The 22731-nt window shown below is 39.6% G+C and overlaps 1 protein-coding gene across 4 annotated transcripts; it reads left to right on the forward strand.

The window, feature by feature from the left end:
- Positions 1–705: 705 nt before the first annotated feature.
- Positions 706–17976, forward strand: apobb.1 (apolipoprotein Bb, tandem duplicate 1). 4 transcript variants are annotated; one of them, XM_088089101.1, is made up of 30 exons: positions 706–772; positions 1890–2102; positions 2699–2731; positions 2893–3005; positions 3093–3238; positions 3348–3495; positions 3657–3809; positions 4298–4422; positions 4536–4621; positions 4724–5168; positions 5280–5394; positions 5477–5623; positions 5712–5923; positions 6052–6247; positions 6341–6520; positions 6630–6833; positions 6941–7108; positions 7202–7407; positions 7612–7794; positions 7883–8013; positions 8123–8333; positions 8422–8594; positions 8856–9016; positions 9105–9214; positions 9301–9674; positions 9992–16009; positions 16103–16214; positions 16305–16328; positions 16474–16660; positions 16759–17976. In XM_088089101.1, the coding sequence occupies exons 2-30, from the start codon at positions 2048–2050 to the stop codon at positions 17752–17754; spliced, it is 11412 nt and encodes a 3803-aa protein (XP_087945227.1). In that variant the 5' UTR covers positions 706–772; positions 1890–2047; the 3' UTR covers positions 17755–17976. The 4 variants fall into 4 exon arrangements, with proteins under 4 accessions (XP_087945227.1, XP_087945228.1, XP_087945229.1 ...); XM_088089102.1 differs by having other exon boundaries at positions 717–762; XM_088089103.1 differs by having other exon boundaries at positions 738–772; positions 1939–2102.
- The last annotated feature ends 4755 nt before the right edge of the window (positions 17977–22731 follow it).

The following is a 22731-nucleotide window of genomic DNA, read 5'->3' on the forward strand; positions in this document are numbered from 1 at the left end:
AAAAGGTTTGAATGCAGTGCTTTGACTTTTTTTGAGTGTTTCTGTACTATAATTTTACCCAAGTAAAAGATCTAAATACTTTTACAACAATTTTTAGATGTGTTTTCTCCTCTCCAAGGCCCTCTAAGATCACTGGGACCATGGAGATTAATTCCTAAACTGCAATAAGGCTTGTCGGGATAAAGCAGGATAAAGTGCATCTACAACTGTCTCTCAGCACAATGTTTTTATATCTCACTTATCTTATTCTACATTTATGTAAATGTATGAAAAATCTGACAGTGATGGATTATAGCTAAATGTCCCATGAGTCTTAAGCCCCCTTTGGACTCTATCTGTGTACATGTCTGCGAGTGCAAACACTGTCAGTATCTGTCAAACTTTTAAGAGGTCCTGATGGGTATATGTTGCAACAGACACTTACACAATGTTCAAATGAAGTTATGTGATCAATGTAAAAAACAGATAAAAAAAAAAAAAACCTGACGTGTTGTCTCAAACTTTGCATTGTAATGAAAAATCCTTTTAAAAACTTTGGTTAATCCAAGGTTACTGCTGCTTGTTTATTTACTGCATATGCTGTGCCTGCCAACATCAAGACCACAGTCCATTTAAACAGAAAATCAAACTCTGCCTGAGCCTTTGAATCTTTGTAGATCAAAGTTCATCATCAGCCCATATTGAAGTTTGGCAAATGTTTTCCACATTTTCATTTTGGCTTGTGGCAGTGGAAGCAGAACAACAACATCAAACTCTTACAAGGTACTACACTGTAAGTACTATAACTGCAAGTACTTTAACTGTAAAGATTAGCTACATTCCCAGTTAAAACACAGATAATAGTCCTAATGTATGAGGTATTGTGTTACATGTACATAACAATAAAATTAAATAATGGAAAACTAGCCACTGTAGGTGAAAAGAACAAAGTTTTCACCTAGTTAACTGCTGCATTAACAGTACCTCTAATTAACATGCGCTGTTTTTGTTAAATGAACCAGAAAATAAAATGACAACACCAACTTTAAAGGACTGATTCAACATTTACATCACAGAGAAAATGCAGCCTTAAGGTATTTGGTTGTTGTTGTTTTTTTGTCAATATCATCAACGATAAAGCAGCTGATAAGTTTATCAACTTTTTTTTTTAACATCTAGAGGGACTTTGTGTTTGGAGCACGCCTTGATCACTCAGTGTAAAGTAATGAGTGTTTATCAGTAACCTAATTCACACTGCAGCTGTGAGCTTGTTAACTTCATTGATTGACTTTGAATTTTATAGCAGAGGTTTAAGAATATCAACTTCTGTGTGATTACAGACCTTTGAAACCACAGGATCTAAATTTGGTCCATATAACAATCTCATCAATTCCAGCTGTGAATACAGTAAACTGAAATATTTCAACCAGATTTTTAAATACAAGGCTCACTCCTTTAGACTTAAAGTCATATGAATAGACACAATGAATTAAGGTTAATCACAGCAAATATAATTATTATTATTATTATAAAGTCTTATGCAAGTAAATACCTTATTTAAGCTTTTATCGTTAAATGGGCAACACAAAAAGCCTGACCTAGACATGGCTAAAATTAGTAAAATCATTGTGACTATGCAGCTGCTCTTCATCAATTTTTCAATTATATCAGACCTAATGAAGTCATATAAAACCATAAGTATCTGATAAGACTAACCATTAAATGTGCTTTAGTCTACCAAAATATTTCATCAAAAGTCCTGCATGCATTTTGATATCTACCAAAAACACTTTTAATGCAGTTATAAGAGGACATATTGAAGATTTAACAGATGCGATCAGTTTTGTAAGCATGTGTGCTCTGAGCAATGAGTATCTGTTTAAACCTTTTGCCTTTGTCCCTCCACACAGGAGGGTGGGGTGGACTTTGAGCATTTAAAGCACTGTCTGTGCCTCCCAGTCTCCTGAAAGAGCCCAGCTGAGGGTATAAAAGTGCCGAGCTGACACTGAGAAATCAGTCTCGTCTGAGTACTCGCCAATACCAAGGAGAGAGCTTCAACGAGCCCATCATGGGGGACTCAAAGCTCTGCCTTTTGCTGCTCCTCAGCACATCTGCCTTGGCTTGTAAGTACTTATTTGAACATTTCTTTTAGCGTACATGGCTAAACACTGTAATAGTTTGGGGTTTTTTTGTTTAGTTTGGTTTATAATGCCCACTGTTTTGCTACAAATTATTTCACCCTAAATTGCTTTGTTTTTTACTTTTTTTGAAAGGATGTAATGTTAAACTTTAAAAATAAGATTTTTTTAAAAAATTTTTTTACTTCTTGCCTTGCTTTTGATGACCTCAAGCTTGCGCTGGCCAAAACTCTCACACTGCTTTGGACATTTTGGCAGTGGTGGCTGCCTGCTCCAATAGCCATGAAAAACATCCTGCTTTTCTGATCAAATTATTGTCAGAAATTCTGCATTCTAGATTTTAGAAAACAGCATAGGGGAAACAGTCATCTTTTTTCATACTCTCTTTTCTTTTTTGTTCATACTTATGCAGACCTGGAAATGACTAAAATCTAATTCCATACTTTCTCATACTGCATAGGAAACCTGATAATAATTATGATCAAGGACCTGTGGATTAGTGCAAGTGTTGTTTAGTAGTTGTAGTCACTTGCATTAGAATTACTAATAATATCTGATGTTTTCTTACTTTTTTTAAACAGTTGCCCAAGATGACGATCAGCCAACCTGTTTGCGTAAGTTACACCAGAATACTTGCTGCGTTAATGTTTTTGTTAATGCGATTATTTTAAGAAGTTTATTTTTATCCAGTCTCCACATTAAAAATGACTGTATGAAAGTAAATAGATAGCTTTTACATACAAAACCCCACCTGAACATTGTTTTTCTTCCCTAGTGGCCCAAAGGTACAAGACCCTACACAAGTATGAATACCGATATGAAGCCGAATCTTTGAATGCCATCAACGGAGCCTCACAGCTCAAAAACGGACCCAAAGGCGCTTGCACGGTATGAGAAAGCACAATCATCTTTACTCATATGATTTTTCTCCCTCTCAGAAAGTAAGATAAAAAAAACATCTACTTTCTCTCACAGGTTGAAATTGAAGTACCTCAGACTTGTAGTTTCATCGTCCGCACCACTGGCTGTAGCCTGAGTGAGGTGGTCGACATGGATGCAGATGGCAACCCTGTGTTTGGTCCTTCACCAAACTCTGATGCCTTTGCTGCTGAAATGGAGAAGTATGTCACTTTATTAAAAATCTATGAAGTCAAAATTACTTTCTTCTGAAACTTTTACCCTATCTTTTGCCCTGGTAATTTAATTCAAGCATTTTACCCTCTCTTTTAGGTATCCTCTGAAGGTTGTGGTTGAGGGTGTTTACGATGTGAAACTGTACCCTGAAGATGGTGAGACAACAACCACTCTGAACATCAAGAGGGGTATCATCTCTGCCCTCGCTGTGCCTCTGCTGGAAGAAGACAAGAACAAATACATGGTACATTCATTAACCATGAAAATGTTTAAAACTCTGCATATTTTAATACCATCTTCAAAGTTAATCTGATATAATCTGAAGTTAAACTGATTTTTCCAGTTTAAAAGACTGCTTGTAATACAGTCTAAATATATACTTTTTCCTCCAATAATCTATTACAGCCCACTATCCATGGCAAGTGCAAGACCTATTCCACTGTCAACGCCAGAGAGGACATTGCGACTGACATCACCCTCAACAGGGACCTGTCTAGATGTGATGAATTTAGACCAATAAGAGATCACACCAGCCCAATGGCAATTTTACCTGGCATGGTAAGATATCCAATTGTCCATAGTGGCAACATGAACTTTTGAAAACAAAACTTTGAGTTTGATAGTTGAAGGTAAAAAAAAAAGTACATATACATGAGCCACATTTATTGTCATATATATTTAATCTTGGATCAAGATTCCCCCTGGTGCACAACAGGGAATGTTGTGTTTGTGAGCGCAGCAAAACTAATTTTGTAAATTAGGAAAGAAAAGAAAATATATATATAAATATATATATATATATATATATATATATATAAGTTAAGCTGAGCTGTCATAGGATCAATGTTAAAAAGATAAAGAGAAAAAAAGTAAGAAGTAAGAAACTTAAACATTAACGACTAAAATTTCAGTAGTAAGACTCCGCTGTGTCAAAAAGTACCTGTATATTTCATTGACAAGATGATGTTTCTGGGAAGTGCAATGCAAACTAATCCACTCTTTCATTTTGATTGATTCTTTTCATTGATATGATTGTCTATTTTCAGCACTACCCTCTTGCCCAGCTGATCAGAAGCTCCCAGACCTGCAACTACAAGTTTGACAATGTCAACAAACATATGACCTCTGGATCCTGCACTGAGAACCACATCCTCATTCCCTTCTCTCACAAGTAGGTCCAGCCTTACACTGTACTCTTTATTGTGCTCCATTATGTAGGTGCACAGACTTAAGTCTTGTGCAAATGACTGACAGTATTTGTAAGCAAGTGTTTTCTTCCAACAGAAAAGAAAATGGAGTTACCAACGTTGGAAAGCAAGAACTGACCCTGGTTCAGGTCTCTCCTCACAATGATAGAGTCTTCGACCACAGTAAGCTTTTTGTTTCATTTCCATCTCATTGAGAGTTGACTGTTCAAACATGTTAACTAATGGTAAGATTTTGTCATTAATACCATGTTGCTATTGCTATAGGTGATATTGTCAAGGGTCTTCACATGGACATTGTTGAGGACAGGAGCGCTGTCCAGGATAAAGATGCAGCTCTGAACCTCCTGAGAGAACTGGCCACTCTGCCCGAGACCGAGGGTGAGAGGAGGGCCAACCTCTTCCACAAGCTTGTCACCATGGTCCGTGGAATGAAGACTGAGACCCTGAGTCCCGCCATTCCAGAGGCTCTTGCAGTGTCCCGTGTCCTGACCTACCAGGTTCTGGTCCAGTGTGGAACCCCTGAGTGCAGCAGTGCAATCATGCAGATCCTCAGGACTTTCGACAGCTCCTCGCTCGAGGTTGATGCCAGTGTTTTTGCTTTGGGACTCGTGTCAAATCCCTCTGCCCTCTTGATCAATGACATGCTTGAGATGGCCAAATACAAGCCCAGCAAGCCCATCATGTATGCCCTGAGCAATGTTGTCAAGAGGTGAGCAAAGTTAACGTTGAATATCTGAATAATATTTCAGCAGATATTTTCCCTATTTCTGTAAAATGAGACATGGGCTTTAAATTCGTAATGTGTTTTTTTCTTCAACAGGTTTTACAAAACTCAGGAAAAACTGATCCCTGAGATTTTCTCTGTTGCTGAGTTCATGGCTGCCCAGTTGGGTGACTGTTCTGGTGACAAGGAAAACACTTTCATGACACTGAGAGTGGGTAGCCTTCCCTACAGATCAACATTTAAATGAAAGCAAAATGCAATGAGCACAATATTAAAGCACCCTTTGATTCTAGGTTATTGGCAACATGGCTCCAGCTCTGGTATCTGCTGGTCCTGCACTCAGATCTGCTGTGATCCAGTGTGTGAACCAACCTGCAGCTTCCCCAGCTGTGCAGCAGGCTGCCATCCAAGTGTTCAGGCTGACTCCCGTCCCCGAGGAGGCAAGTCAAACTATTTCAAAGCTTTGACACATCATTGAAGGAATCACCTCTACTGGTTACTCATTTTATCATTATTTAATGGTCACAGGGCAGAGAGGTTCTCATGCAAGTGCTTTTGGACAGCGCCAGCCCCATGCAAAAGCGCATTGCTGCCTATCTGGTTCTTATGAAGGACCCCAAACCCACTGAATTGGCCCAGCTGGCTAATGCCTTGCCCAATGAGCAGGACAAACAAGTCAAGAGCTTTGTGATCTCCCACATTACCAACATCTTGTCCTCAACTGAGCCAGAGACCCAAGAGTGAGTGAAAAAAGCAGTCACAGCTTTTAATTTTTGTTTCTTAAATTTGTTGTTTCACTACATAGTGAGTTGGTGTCCCAGTTTGAATACAATCTGATTTTAAACTACAATATTTGTTTTTTTGATAGACTGAGACAGAAGATTCGTGATGCCCTGCAGGGTAATGAGATCGGACCCACCATGGACCCCACCAAGTTCTCTCGCAACTACAGGCTTGGATCTGTGGAGGGCAACATGATCTTTGAGGGAACCAGCTACCTGCCCAAAGAGGCCATGCTTGACATGACTCTGAGGGCATTTGGCTATGACATCGACATGATGGAGGTAAACATTTTTAACTGTTTTGACAAGATTTGAACGTTAAGACAAGTTTTTCATAAGCTAAGTTGTGACAGTTAAAATGTGTCACCTTCACAGATTGGTATGGAAGGAAAAGGATTTGAGCCAACCATTGAAGCCTTGTTTGGAAAGAATGGCTTCTTCCCTGACACTGCCCTGAAGACAATGTACTTTGTCTCCGACAACATGCCACTCAAAGTCAATGAGATCCTGCAGAACATCCTCCCTGCTCTGAAGAACAACAGGATGAAGAGACAGGTATTCAAACCGATCTGTTTTGTACACATGATTAAAACAACTGTAATAATGATGATCACTTTTCCAGAAGGGAAAAAAATTGTATTAGAGCATGCACTTCTATGTCCAGGCTTCCCAGAACTTGATGAGGGAGATCGGACGCAACCTCAACAAACTGGTCAGGGAAATGAAGACAGCAGAGTCCCCAGAGGCAATGGTTTATCTGAGGCTTTTGGGAAATGAGCTGGGATATTTGAGGACCAACGAAATGGAGGAGATGGCATACTCTGCTGCCATGATGATTGACAGCATGTTCAAGATGTTCCCAACTGATGTAAGGAAGTTGTTTCTTTAAAAAGCATCACTGACATAAAAAAAAATTGCTGTAACTTAGAAATTATGATTATGATTTAAATGTCCTATGTATCTTTTTTGTCAAAGATCATGAAGGCACTGATGACCAAGGCTGATAACACCATCTTTGCCCACTACATCTTCATGGACAATGAATTCTTCCTGCCCACTGTCACTGGTGTGCCTCTGAGGATTGCACTGTCTGGTACCTTCACTCCTGGCATCAAGGGTGGACTTCAGATTGCCCGTGATATGGTAATTTTTAAAAAATGTGATTAAGTGACACCAATAACTTTAAATAATAAAGCCATCAACACAACTCCAAATTTCACCTTTTTGTCCATGCAGAGTGAAGTGACCGTCATGCCTTCAGCTGGCATTGAGTTTGTAACTCAGATTGGCTCCCACATCCCTGAATATGTCAACTCTGGATTGGAGATGCACACCACCTTATTCCATGAAAGTGGTCTCAGTGCCAAGATCTCCATGGATCGTGACAATGTCAAGCTGACCATCCCTGCTCCAGTTAATCCTATCAAGCTCATCAAAATGACGTAAGCCGAAGTAAAAACAAAACAATGTTATCTAACAAGGTTGAAGAGAGCCTTGTTTGTAGTGCTACATTTTTTTCTTTCTATAATCCTTACCTCATACAAATACTTTTGAGGATCTTATAACTTTGCAACAATGTCAACTTTTCTACATTTAGATTAAAACAGCCAAAATTGCATTTTAACTTTTCTACATTTGAAATTTAGAAACACCCTGGTGGCAGTGACTGGATCTGAGGTGAAGACCATCCCCCCTATGGTGATGGACAAGGTTGATGTCAGCGAGTGCACTCCCTTCTTCGCTGGAATGAAATACTGCACTGCTCTGCAGTACATTGATGCTTACTCTCAGGAGACCGCTCCCTACTTCCCCTTCACCGGAGACAGCAAGTGAGTGAAATTTTCTACCAACATATGATTGTCATTTAAAAAAAAATTATTTTGCAATATTGGCTAATTAACTGAAATATCTACACAGATTTGCTGTGGAGCTCCACCCCACTGGTGAAGTCACTGAATACACAGCCACTCTTGCCTACGAGCTCCTCAAGGAGGGAGAAGAGGGCCGGCAGAAAGTTGACACTGTCAAGTTTGTTCTGAGGGCTGAAGGTAATGTACAATATTGGAAAAAACCTTTTTGACTTTTCACTAGTTCAATTTGGAAATGTTCTGTTTTTGTGGATTTAACAATAAGAACCTATTGGTTGGTCAACAACAGGTGCAGCACCCACTGAAGCCAGAGCAATCATGAAATATAACAGAAGGAGGAATGTCATCACAGCTGACATTGAGATCCCTGACTACGATGTGGAGGCTGGACTCAGACTGGGTGTTGTTGATGGAAATACCAAGGGCAAAGGAACTCACTCCATCTCTCTTGACTTGATAAACAAGAACGTCCCTCAGCTCTCTCTGGTTGGCCGTGCCAAGTAAGAAATCTACCAAAAGTCCTCATAATAAAACATTCATTTCACCCTCATCAATGAGAGCATGCTAACTTCTTGGTACATTTTTCAGTCTGAAAGCCATGAAGGAAGGGATGCTGCAAGTCCAACTCCTTGTCCCCTCAATCAATGCTGATGCCACCGTCACAGCTAACATGAAACGTGATGAAGACTTGGAATTGGAGCTTAAGAGTGAAATCAAGGCCATGACTGTCACCTCTGAGCAGAAAATCACAATGAAATATGGTAATGGGATTTCTAGTTACTCTATCTAAAAAATATTACATGACATTTCATTTAATAGTTGCTGACTTATTAGACAGGTGCATGTAAACTTTAGTTTTGTGGATAAAATTTAGGACCCCAAATATGGTACAATTTCAGAAAGAAAATGCCAAGTTTTATTTTGTTTAGAACAATTGGACTCTTGGATTAAATCTCATTTGGGTTTTAAAGAAAGATTTCCTCATGTTTTAGGATTCAATTGATTGTTCTCTATCATTGCAGATGTCAGCAAGATTGAGGTTGAGTTCAAGTCTGATGTTAACACTGACACATCCAGCTGGCCACAGGCTGATATGATTGATATGTATGGCAACCAGCTTCTTGACATGCAGGTGGGAGAAACCGACATGAAAATGCGTCACATCTTCAAGAAGTTTGGAGAGGTATGAATCTTGGATTAAACAATTCTTCACATTTTCTTTGGCAAAACATTGTGGAGCATGGAAAAAACCCTGCTTGGTGTTTTCTTAGGCAGCAAACAACTACATGGACAAGTATGGCATGGATATCCCTTACATTCAGAACTTCAGAGTGCCTGATATGCCTGAGATTTCCCTGCCAGAAATACTGTTCCTGAATACGTAAGTACAAAAAACTCTGAGCTAAATGTTTAAATTATTACATTTCTCTAAAATATTTATGGATTTTACTTTTGTTTTTATAACAGTGAGGCAAAGGCTGTCTACCACTTCAATGATGAGCGCTTCACTATTGCTGTCCCTCTTCCTCTTGGAGGAAAGTCAACGGAGGAGCTTAACTTCCCACCAGCTTTAACCACACCCAGCTTGTCTCTTCCCCACTTCGGACTGGAGATTGCCTCCATGGAAATTCCCATCCCTGAGCTTGTTTTCCTTGAGAGCCTTACACTGTCCATTCCTCTTTTTGGCAAAGCTGAAGTTTCAACTCAGATGAAGAGTAACCTTTATGACATGGAGGCATCAATGGCCGCCGGCAAAGATGTTGTGGAGACACCAAGCTACTCAGCTAAGTTTGATGTGAAAGGAACCTCCCCACTCGACATCCTCTCAATAAAGATTGAAGGTATTACATATGAAATATCAATGATGATATAAGGATGTTATGTTATATCCTTTATTTACAGTTGACATTGTCTTTCACTTCTCGTGATGCAGTTTTCTGTTACGGTTACCAACTGCCACTGATGTAAAACAATTTGACTTGATTGTAGTTACAATGGTACAGTATTTTATGCTAAAACCACACTTAACTACTGGACTGTAGATACTGTATTTCTATAAGGTATACCAACAAATGAATGTAAAAGTTTTCACAAAAAGTAATCACACTTTCTAATTTTCTGTTATGATTCATCTTTACTTCTTTTGTGTTTAATTTAGGCTCTGGAATGGTGGCCACCACTGACTCCATCAAGGCCCAGCTGAAAAGCTCTTTGACTCATAAATTCCTCGACGCCAGTATTAGTATTGTTGAGGATGCAACCATCACAGACAAAATTAATTTGAAATCCAGCAGCAAGATTGAAGCCACTAGCCCATTTGGTCTCAATATTGCACTAGAGCACACTGGCATGACTGGAATCAACACTGAGGAAATCTCTGCTGACAGCAACTTCGAGGGAATGGTCAGGGCTGGACCCGTGTATGGCAAGACCATTTCAACCCAGTCGGTTTCCATCTTCTCACCCAGGAGAGAAGCAAAGATTGATTCTATTGTCAAGGTTGACTCAACCATTGTAAAAGCCGAGAACACAATTGCAGCAACTCTGGCCAATGGAGAATTCTCAGTTGTGTCAAACACCAATGCCTTTGAAAACACCTTATCCCATGTTGCTGAGCTTTCCTTCAAAGACAGCAAGCTGTCTCTGAAATGTGATGCCAATGCCCTCGCTCTTGGCATGAAGATCCGCAACCTGGCTGAAGCCTCTGCTGGTGCTGGTGAAGTTGTCATGAGAATAGAAACAAATGCAGACCACTCTGAAAACCGTGTTTACTCTCTGCTGAGTGCCTCTCTTGATGTCAATGGTCTGGCTGTAAACAGCGATGCCACGATTAAGCTCCTTGAGAATGAGGCCACTCACAAGGCTACTCTGAAAATGAACAAGGACGGTTTGACCACAAGTGGTACAACCACCCTCCAGAGCCCCCTGTCCCTGGAAAACACTTTCAGTGCTGGGCTTGATGCTTCACAGGCTACTCTATCCATTACCAACAAGGCTGCAGTGCGTGACATCAAGATTGATAATACCAACACTCTGACCATTACTCTCTCTGGTCTTGACTTCAAGTCAAAGGCTGAAGCCACTGCCAGTAAGTATGCCTCTTACGACCATGATATCACCCTTGATGTAAAACCCTACACTGCCACTGCAAATGTCAATAACAACCTGAAACTTCTGGCGGCTAACTTCATTAATGAGGCTCAGCTGCAGGCAGAGCTTTACAAGATGGACCTGACTGGAAGCCTGAAAGCCATTTATGGTGAGGAAGAGATCAAGCACACCTATCAGGTCAATTATGCTGACATGACAGCAAATGCAAAGTGCAGCACAACAGGAAAACTCTTTGGAACTCACATGAGCCACAACACCGAGCTTGAAGTTATTGGTCTTGCTGCCAGGATCACCAATGATGCGCGCTTCAACTCACAGCCAATGCGCTTTGACCACACCATTCGCTGCAGCATTGTACCTTTTGATTTCAACCTTGATGCCATTTTCAATGCTGATGGAGACATGACCATGTATGGAAAGCACAGTGCCCAGCTCTATGGCAAGTTCCTCCTGAGAGCCCAACCCCTGGCTTTTGCTAGCTCACATGAATACAGAGCATCAGTAAACCAGCAGCTAGATAATGGTTTTGCCTTTGAGACCACTTTTGATAACAAGATGGATACTGTTCTGTCACTGCAAGAGCAGAAGACCAGTTTAAGAATGAAGTCTAAAATGAATGAGCATGCCTTCAACCAGGACATGAGTGTTTACAACACTGCTGAGAGAGCTGGAATTGAGGTTTCTGGTACCATCCTCACAAACATGCTTAATGTAGACTCCATGGAAAGCCAAGAATTCACCATCTCTTCTTTCCTCAAGTATGACAAGAACACAGATTCTCAAATAATTCAGTTACCGCTCTTTGAAAATCTGCCTGCCCTCTTGGAGAGCATCAAGGGTGTTGTTGTGCGTGTTGCAGAGGCACTGCAAGGGTACATTAACAATGAGGAGGTTAGGGCTAAACTTGAGCGTCTTCCCCTGCTTGTAAGTGAATTTCTTTCTCAAATGAATATTGAGGAGAAGGCTGTTCAGCTGAAGCAGTATTTCAGTGATTTTGCTGAAGAATATTTCATCTCCATGGAGGATGTGGAAGCCTCTTTGAGAAACCTGAAGGCTATCGTTGAGAAACTGCTGGCTGATGTCTCTTTTTACATCCAAAACTTTGCTGTTACAATGAAGGAGATTATTGTTAGTGGCAACCTCCCTGAAACCCTTATTCAGAACATCCAGGAACTGCTGAATGCCATTAACGAAGAGTATGATATCAAGGCTATGATTGTGTATGTGATTGATACCATGAAAGACATGATCCAGCAGATTGACCTGGAAAAACTGGAAGGCAGCAGTATCGCATTCTTGCGTGATATTGATTCTAAGTATGACATCATGGAGTCACTGCAGAAAATCATGGTTGAGGTCAGAAGATTTATTGAAAACTTTGACATGCAGAAAATGGTATCTTACCTGAAGGAGATCCTTTCATCCATCAACTTTAAAGCTCCCATTGATATGCTAGTGAATCAGATTCCAACAGAGATTTTCAGCGATATGACAGATTTTATTCAGCAAACAATTCAGGACTTTGACATTTTAGGTAAGATCAACACATTCTATGCCAAACTAAGAGAGCTGATTGTTAAGTTTGAGGCTGATAAAAAGGTTCAGGCTGTCTTGGAGAAGGCTGTCGATCTCATCAAGCAGTTTAAAATAGAGGACACTATCAGGGCTGTGGCCAAGATGGTGAAGGATGCAGACATCCCTACCAAATTCGTGCAAGTCTTCCAAAGTGTTATTGACTATTTGAAAGCAACTGAGGTTAAGGATATGATTAAAGACTTGAATATGTATATTGAAATTCTTGTGGAAAAGGTGAAGCCATTGAGTTATAATGACTTTGTGGATACTGTCAATCCAATTATTGCGGAGTACACAACTATGGCAAATGAGCTGATCAGGACTCTTGAAATCCCCCAGAAACTTGAAGCAACAAGAGGTTTTGTTAACCTTCTCTTGTCCTCTGTTAGCAGCTTTATGGAAAGTCTGAGAGACATCAAAGTTGCAGACATGATGAAATCTGTAAAGGATATCTTTGATGGGGTTGTGCTTGACAGCCTTAAGAGATTTGCTGAGTATATAAAACAGGAAATTACAAATCTGGATATCCAGGCTGAGATTACTTCTTATCTGAACTTTGTGAGCAAATGCTACAAAATGGTCATCTCCAAGATCAGCAATGCATTCACCAATTTGGTTGAGATGATTCCTGCACCAAAAATTGTCAGCGAGATTCAGCAGATCATTGAAGGGCTCATTACTGAACTTAAGAAGGCTGAGTTGGACATGCCATCCTTCACTGTTCCATTCACTAATCTTGTTGTGCCTTCAATGAAATTCAGTATGGATAAGCTTGAACAGTTTGAAATTCCAACACAACTCGACATCCCTGACATTACCATCCTGGGAACCTTCACTGTAACAGCCAAATCAATTTCATTTGATGACATCAAGCAGAGAATCATTGATCTTCTTGATTTCATTGTTAACTTTGAGATTACCATGCCTGATGTGGATGCTTTCTTTGGAGAGCTGACCATGAACTACATGCCTTCCATGCCTGAGATAACCCTCCCAGAAATCTCCCTTCCTGAGATCTCATTCCCTGCCATCCCACAAGTGCCTGTAGAAAAGCTTGTCAAGTCCCTTCAGCTTCCTGAGTTCTCACTGCCAACCATTCCAGATCAAATCATGGTCCCATGCTTTGGTAAACTCTATGGTGAGATCAAATTCCAAACTCCCATCTACATCGTCAAGACTTCTGCTGAGTTCCAGAACTCCACTGAGAGTGAAATGACACCTCAATTCACTGGATTCCTTACTTCCCAGGGCACATCTCCAAGGTTTGAGATTCTTAATTATAAACTTGACGTGACTTCTCGTATTGCAATCCCAAAAATGAGCCGCATTGTCTTCGCAGAAACTCTTAAATTGAACCATCTTAATTTTGGAGTTGAACATCAGGCATCTGTAACTCTTTATGGACTCTCAGGCCAGGCCCAAGCCAAAACTACAGTTAAAGTCACCACTGCACCTTACACTGCTGACTTCATGAACACAGGCTTTATTGCAATGGAGGAAGGAATGTCTGCCTCTCTTGATACAACATACAATCATGTATCTGACTTCCCAATTTTTGATGTCAAGAGCCAGGCATCTGTAACCCAGAAAGTAATTGCTCGCCAAGATGGCTACACCCTCACCCTAACAGTTGACAATACAGGCACTGGCAACGTAAATGCTCAAGTAAGCACCCATAAGAGCAACTTGCAGCTGTCACTCACTCCCCGCATTGCCACACTGACATTCTCTGGTGACACAGACTCTCCCATCTTAAAGATGAAACAGCAAATTACTGCTGAATCAGGGCTCCTTACTTATTTCAAGTTTAATATCCGCAGTGAGGCAGATGGAGCTGTCATTAAGAACAGTCTTGTTCAGGCATCTGGACATGCCAACCTTTATGATATGAAAGCTGAGCTGAAAGCAAGCCATGACACTGAGCTGTATGGTGCAGTCACTGCAATCCTGTCCAATGGAATCAACATTGTAGTCCGTCCTTTTGAGTTCGTCTTCGAATTCCAAAACAAAGGAAATGCTAAGATCAACATTTTTGAAAGTCTGACTGCTAAGATAGATCTGCAGAATGATTACACAGCTGTCTTCAAACCTAACAGCCAACAGATGAACACAGTCACTCTGGCTCGTCTTAATCAGTACAAAATCTTCTACAACCTTACTGTTGACAATAATGAAAATGAGGCCGGCATCTTTGTTGCCATGGATGGAGAGGCCAATCTTGACTTCCTGACATCCCCCATCAGCATTCCTGAGATTGACCTGCCTTTTGTTGATTTCAAATCTCCAGCTATCAGTGATCTGAACTTGTATGAGCAGACAGGATTGAAGAATATTATAACTACTACTGATCAGTCCGTGGATATGGATGCCAAGATTGTTTACAAGAAAAGCCAGGCTGCTCACCTTGTTGGTATGATGGGTCTGATCCAGATTCCCTCCGTGGGTAACCTGATCACAGAGCTGTCTGTCAAGTCTGCCATCATTAATCTGAATGTCAATGCTGGTTTGTATGCTGAGGATGATCTTGTGTTCCGTCTGGGAGCTACCACAGCCTCTGTGTTTGAGGGTCTAAAAGCAAAACTTGATGGAACCACCAGTCTGACCACCAAGAGAGGAATCAAGTTGGCTAATTCCCTGTCCCTTGAAAATCAGCACATTGAAGGCACTCATGACAGCACCATCAGCATGAGCACTGAGACTTTTGAAACTGCTATCTCTGTGGCTACGGTTGCAAAGATTGCCCTGCCCATACTCAACCTGGAGGCAAACCAAAATTTGGTTGCAGACACCAAAACCAAACCAAATGCTGAGTCCACCTTGAGGATGAAGGCTGATTTCAACATCCCTGTGATCAAGGCTGTTGGGAAGGCTGACGCAGAACACCGTCTGAAGATGGAGGGAACCTTTGAGGATGTTTCCATGGAGTCTCTTACTAAGGCCAACATGGATGGCACAGTGCTTGAAGACTATATACTTCTGGGAACCCTGGATAATGAAGTTAATCTGTACCTGAATAATGATGGCCTCCGCTCCACCTCCAAGGTCACTGCTGATGCCAAGCTTAACCGAGGCACCACCAAAGTCATTGGCATGGATGTAAATGAGAATCTTGCTGTTGAAGCTTCCCTGAGCCGCGTGTATGTAGTGCTGAAGTATACTGAAAACAATGAAGCAAACTTGTTTGATTTCAACACCAAGGGGACGCATGTTATCCAGGCCACCATGGATCTTGCACCAACCTCTTCCTTGACTGCTGACATTGAAATTGATATGTCTCAGACAAGCAGCCTGGGTGACTTCACCATCTTTGAGAAAGCTGTTGCTGATGTGACAGCTGCCAAACAGAAGATCTCTTACAATGGCAAGTTAGTCAGCCCATTGTACACCACAGACATGTCAGCTGACCTAGAGGGCAATCTTCCTGTCTTCAAAGTCACCTTCAAGTCCTCTGGCACCTCTGTCATTGTCTTCTTGGAATATGACCTGGACGGTGAGTTGATAAAATTTCCTAAACTTATTTATTTGTTTTATGTTGAATGCATAGTTCGGCACTAAATCTCACAAAATATATTTGCTTCAATAGCTTCTACTACTGTGAACTTTGAGAATGAGGCTCTGAACATCGTCAACAAAGCTGTCCTGACACATGCTGACATGATCATGGATGTCAATCATGTCATCACCCAAGCCCTGAGGTAAAATTCTGAGTTTGTTTTACAACCTACCTAATTAATTTTAAATTATGAATTATTAATTCTTATTCTTTATTATTCTTCTCATTTTAGGATGGAGCCCCAGGCCGATGACAGGTAAATGTTAAATCTACTATTTTTCCAATATTTCAGGTACAATCTTGACCATGTATATCAATGTGTATAAATCAGTTTCCTTCATCGTTAATATCAGGTCATGAATTGTGATGTAGATTTTTATTGATTTCTTTTTCTCTTTTAGTGTCTCTCGCCACACTCTGAATGTGGACATCACCAGTCCAACTTTCACTGATATGAACCTTCGTTATGCTGCTCGCATGGATGGTATCAGTGCCTCAGTATCTACCCCATCCACTGGCTTCCTGGGCTTTCAGTTCAGTGGCAAAGTCCCATCTCAGATGACAGCGAGATTCTATGGTCGTTATCCTGTGAGTATCACTGGCATTACCTTTTTGGTACAATAGTAAACTAAATACCAAAATCAAAATGCAGCAAAAACAATATTTTATTTTCTCCTACTCAACAGTCTGCCCCAGAGATTGATGTTGACCTCTTGGTCATCAGATCATCTCCCAAGGATGATGACAAGATGAAGCTGCAGATGGCCTACAACATGGAGGCACCCAAAGTACTGCTCTCTGAACTCAAGACGAGACTCCCTTCCTTCATGTCTACATTCAAAATGTTTGCTGACAAGTACCATATCACAGGGAAAATGGAGGAGTTGAAGAACTCTGTTGTTAACCGCATCAGGGAGGCCTATGACGCTGCAATCAACTATGACACTCAACTGAGCCAACTGTCAATCTTTTTCAGGAATGTCATTGTCCAGTACCAGCAGACTGTCCAGGTAATTCTGGATGCTGTTGTGAAGGTCTTGAGGGAAACCCAGTTCAAACTGCCTGGGTCTGATGAGATGACCACTCTCCCTGAGGTCCTGAAAAAGCTGACCAGCAGCATTGCTGCTATGCTAGATGTGACCCTCCAGGCCCTCTTTAAAAACATGGAGGACTACTACAACTCCTTTGTTGAAAATATGAGCAGTGTAAAATTGCGCATGCCAGTTGGTGATGCAATCACTATAGGCCAGATCCTGGATCAGGTCAAAACTATTTTCAAGAACATCTTTGATGAGCTGGTGGACTTTGTGAAAAATATGGAGAGTCTTGACACAATGCTAGTGAAGATGGGTGAGACCCTGAAGGCTCTTGTTGAGAAATCTCAGGAGTTTGTTGACTCTGTCAAGTCTGACTATTTAGATGCAGTGTTCGTCTACATCAATGGCCTCTATGTAAACTTTGTCACAGTCTTAAAGAATGTTGTTGATAAGATCTCTGCCCTAACAATGGAGCAGCTCAACGATTCTTTTGAGTACATTATGGACATGCTCATTTATGTAGTGGACCAGTTCAATAACATGGTTTATGGTTTCCTGCAGCAAGCTTCAGTGGAGGCTCAAGCCTACATGAAAGTCAGTGATGGAAGGCTTGAGATTGACCTCCCATTTCCCTTCCAGCAGTGAGAAATCCTCACAGGCTGAGGCTTAAGTCCATATGAAACACTACCATCTGTTCAGTAGACATGCTTGGAAGAGTATGGACAATTTCCTCTTTAACCATATTTATAACAATAAATTCAACAGAGACATCTGTTGTATTGTGTACAAACATTGAAAATGTAACATTTTACTGAAACTCACCTTACTGCAAACAGTGAGAAACATCAATAAAATACTCTAATGCAATCCAATTTGTCAATGTCTAATTTCCTGTTTTGAGATGTTTTTTTTTTAATATTCACATCCAAACTTTACATAAATGAGAGCAACTGTTAAATAATTATACAGGAAATCATTTAGTGTTACAATATAGTTTACATGAATCTCAATTTATTTAAAGTCACAATTCAAGAATTGATTGGTACTTTTAAAATAAATACAGATCTGCAAAACTGACCAACTGATTCACACAATTAGATAGTGAAGTCACTAATTATTAGTGACTCTGGTGAAAATCATGTTTTCTAGACTGTATTCTTCCATGTTTATGTTGTTATTATCAACCAAATGAGTACTATTTTAATGCTGCATGACTACATTTCACCACAAGAAGTCTCTAAAATACACAAATAGACTGTAAAGGTTTAATTAATTCCAACACCAACAAAATAGTTCAACACACAAAAAAACGAATACAAACAAGAGCAGAGAATGACACAAAACTGGCTACAGTCGCAAAATCTTCGTGCAAATAGTCTAATAGGTGGCTGGTTACTCAAAAGATGTAAAGACCACACATTCACACCTCTGCAAGATTTAAGGCCCTGTCACACCAAACCTCAAACAACTACAACCAACAAAGGTACTTTGCATTGCTTGTTGTTGTCTCTTAAAAACTAAAGCGACAAACATATACACACAAATACAGTATATTCTGAACTTGTGCCAGAACTAGTTAGTGGCCTGTGTAAATAATTAGTAGTTAATAAGTTGCTATGGCAATTAAAAAGCATAGATTTAGATGTTGTAATTGTAGTTGTAATCATCTCTCAAAGTTAGGGACGGAGGAATAGGACCTTAATATAGCTGAAGAGTTTTATGAGCAAAGGAGAAAACTGTTGCAGGAAGTGGTAGTCCTAAAAAGTCCTCAAAATACTGATTACCAAGGAGTTCGATACATTGTACAGGGATTATGTTTGCAGTTAATCTTGTAAAAAAAAAAAACAAGAAAGAAAAACATCTTCAACATATGTGAATACAGTAGAAATAGACAATCAAGATATTCGGCAGGTTTGCTGTTTTATGAGAATTCATTGATTCTGTACAAAATTAGACAACTATACATATTTCAGCTGAAACACTGAACACTATCTCTTTCATTAATACACAACTTCAGGGATCCTCAAACTAATGAAAAATCAGGGGCTAACCAAACAGATTTTCATAGCTATCCGTGCAAAAGTGGACCAAACTTGTTGGCCATTTGTGCAAATGACCAAACAGCCAAAGTAGAATATTTTCAGTAAGAGAATGATCCAGCTCTGCTGACTAGGATCGCTAGAGGAGGTCCTTCCTGCCTGCTGCCATCTCCCTGTACAGCCAGTCTATTCCAACAGACTAATACATACACTCTCACCCAGGACTCATACATTTTTAGCATCTTTTAATTAGCCAACCCATGCAATACAACCTTACAGTTTACCTTCTTTAAAATAACTTTGCACAACGTCCACCAAGTCCACTTCGCAAGTTTTACTTATCTGCCACTGCACAGCTATACACATGCATGTATGGCAAAATCTCTCTAAAATTCTCCCCTATTTAAGCTGTTGTTGATAAGTATTATATATTTTTTGCAAATTATCTTTGTCAGTCTTTGTTGATAAACTCCTACAACAGTAGGATTTCCAGCTGGGATTAATAATAAAGTACAATCTTGTACGTAGGTATGCATATATCTATCTATCTAGATATCTATCTATCTACACTGCAGAAATGTACTACATGAGGGAAGCTAGTGAGCTCTGTTATGGTCTGGTGATCCAGTCAAGGGGCCCACTATTACTTGAACCAGCAGAAAGATCCATTTTTTATGCCATATATTACAAGTTACATATCACAGATTAAAACACAATGACTGATTTAAAGCATCCTGATTGATTCTAATGTAACAATCATTGGATCTCTGGCCAGACCCTCTCTCAGCTCCCTCTTGGGGTTCCTGTTTGGATTAATATCACCTTCCTTAAAGACCGATCTAGATCATTAAATCAAAGTTATTAATCATTAAACATTCATTGTGTCATTAGATAAAGTCATAACCCTTTTTATCAAAAAGGGGTGAGATTTCTAGGGGAGGAATACATAAACCAAATCACAAATTGTAATATTTTTTGGAACCTGTTTTGTTGATCTCATGCACATATAAGGATGCACATGCATGCAGGTTATGCAATACACGAATGGTGTCACACTCTTCTCCTGATCTACACGTAAAGGTAACATGTCGAGATATGCAGCAATGCACCAGCAAAGGCAAGGAAGACGAAGACTACAAACTAGAAAACATAATGTTAACAATGCTTTCTTCATTATACCTCTACAGCTAAGAACAAGGACAACAAAACTAATCATATATAATGTATTAATATTTACATGTCTCTATACAGTATAAACAATCTATATGATTTATGATGGCAGTGAATGATGATATGAATATGTTAAAAAACAGTATGCATTTTACCTATAGAAATATCTGGGGTGTTGTGCTGTTGAAGGATTAATGCACAAAAACTGTTTCTGACACTGTATGACGGATCTATGTTTATATCACAGTGACGGCCTGTGAGAAGGACCTGTTCTTCCAACAATACATTCTATATGTTTGTTAGACCTCAAGGATACACACAGTGAGTTTTGGTGAATTACACTGAACAAACAGATTACTTTTTTTGTTTGTTTGTTTACAAGGAAAGTAAACAGGGCACCTTTTAGTATTCTGTTGCCCTTCCAGGATTTAGACAGCACAGACAGATCACAGGTCGTTGTTTTCACTGCCATCTAGTGGTGTCAACTGCTATTTTCCAAACGCAGTGACATTGTACAGTTTGACAAGATAAGCCTTCTTAGATTAGATATTTTCAGCTTTCACAGTTACCAGGTGAGTAAGACAAAATGATTATAATTGCAGTCATACCATACATTTATTTGAGTCTTCCTTGTTTATAAGCAGTGTAGGTTATTTTCAAGTGTCTGAACATACAGTGTCTGCATTAAAAACTAAGAATATATTTCCCTGCAGCATTAACCCTCTATGGTACAGCGTTGCCACATGGCAACAACCCCATTTTAAGCCTTCTACACACAGATAATACATCCTAAGTTATGATGCAATGCATTAAAAAAGAGGTGGGGTTCTAAGTAAACCAATAGCAGTGTTTAAATTTGTCACATTACTTTCTATAGGCCATTTTCTTTTCTGCAGACATCAACGACGGGAGGAGCCTCACCATTTGACGCCTAAAAATTCAACAAAAAAAGTGTTTTTTTGAAGTTTTTCAACGGGAAAAAAAATATACACTCAACAATAGGTTAGTTAAGTTCATTATCATGTAGTTTCTTGCACTGTAGTCGATCAATAAATAATAGAAAATGTTAAAAATGTGTACGTTGCCATATGGCAACACCGTACCATTATGGATTGCTAGCCTGGCATGTTGATAACATTTTGTATATAGGCCTACTTTGCAATTGCATTGGTGTACACTGATCTTCTATAGTCTATAAACTATAATAATGCACTTTGTGAGTCCTTTCCACATTGCATATGATGATATTTGACACATCTTTCTTCCATTTACAGAATGAATGCAAATTTTTTTTATGGTACATCGCGGAAAAAGGCTGAACTAGCCCTCCCACTAGATGATAGTGAAGATGACAAAGAATTCAGTGACGAGGAAAATGAGCTGCTGGAAACACAGAGTGAGAGTGATGAAGACAGTGAGACCGATGAAGATTATGAGCCAGAGAATGAGGACAGTGGGGACAGTGAGGACAGAGACAGTGAGGGCAATGGAGACAGTGAGGAGAGGGAGGACAGTGAGGATGAAAGTGAAGTGACAGGTATTACCAGTAAGAGAGTGTAAAATGGGTAACACTTTACTTGACGCCTGTTCAGGCCACTGGGGATTGTTTATACTATAACATGAGTTTTAAAATAAATGTTACATACAATTTTAAACAAAACTCTCATGTTTTCATTACTTTCCATTATGGTACGGTGTTGCCATATGGCAACGAACCCTAAAAACTACTAAAAAAATAATATTTTTTGAAAATGTCTCTTCATTATGTTTACTTGGTCTATTTTAAGACAAAAAAAACACCCCAAACATTTTTTTACCAACTGGGATCATAGTGCGTACCATAGAGGGTTAAAGGCCTTATTGATAACATTTTTATGTACATGAATATTTTCTTTTTATATAATACATCCTCAGAGCTCTAAGAAAAGTGTAGAAATAAAAGTATCATTTTCCTTAAATACAGTATATATATATGCAGTATACATATATATATACTGCATATATTATGATTGTAAATCATTTTGATCATGTGTTTTTTTATATCTCAGTGTAAGATGTGTGATAACTGGTTACTACAGTTTTGGGTCCTCAATAGGTAATAGCAATTAAGAGGTGCATGTTAATTGTGCCATATCCAGAACCAGACAAATGAAAAAACATTGTTTAATTTCCTGAAACACTACAAAAAGAAAAAAGCTTTGTGTCTCGAGCTGAGCAGAGTGTAGAGACACTTCTGGGACTTTTCTGGTGGAATCATAAGCATTACCTAGAGTGGCAATGATCAGCTCTAACAATTGTGTCATAGCTGCTTTAGTTTTAACAGAGGGGTAACACAATATTGTGTCATAACAATCAAAAGTCTTAGTACAACCCAGATTCCAAAAAAGTTGGGGCTGGTTCAACAAAGGTATAA

Source organism: Plectropomus leopardus, chromosome 16 (genome assembly GCF_026936395.1).
Source record: "Plectropomus leopardus strain MGB_pleo_1.0 chromosome 16, ASM2693639v1, whole genome shotgun sequence".
Taxonomy (NCBI): Eukaryota; Metazoa; Chordata; class Actinopteri; order Perciformes; family Serranidae; genus Plectropomus; species Plectropomus leopardus.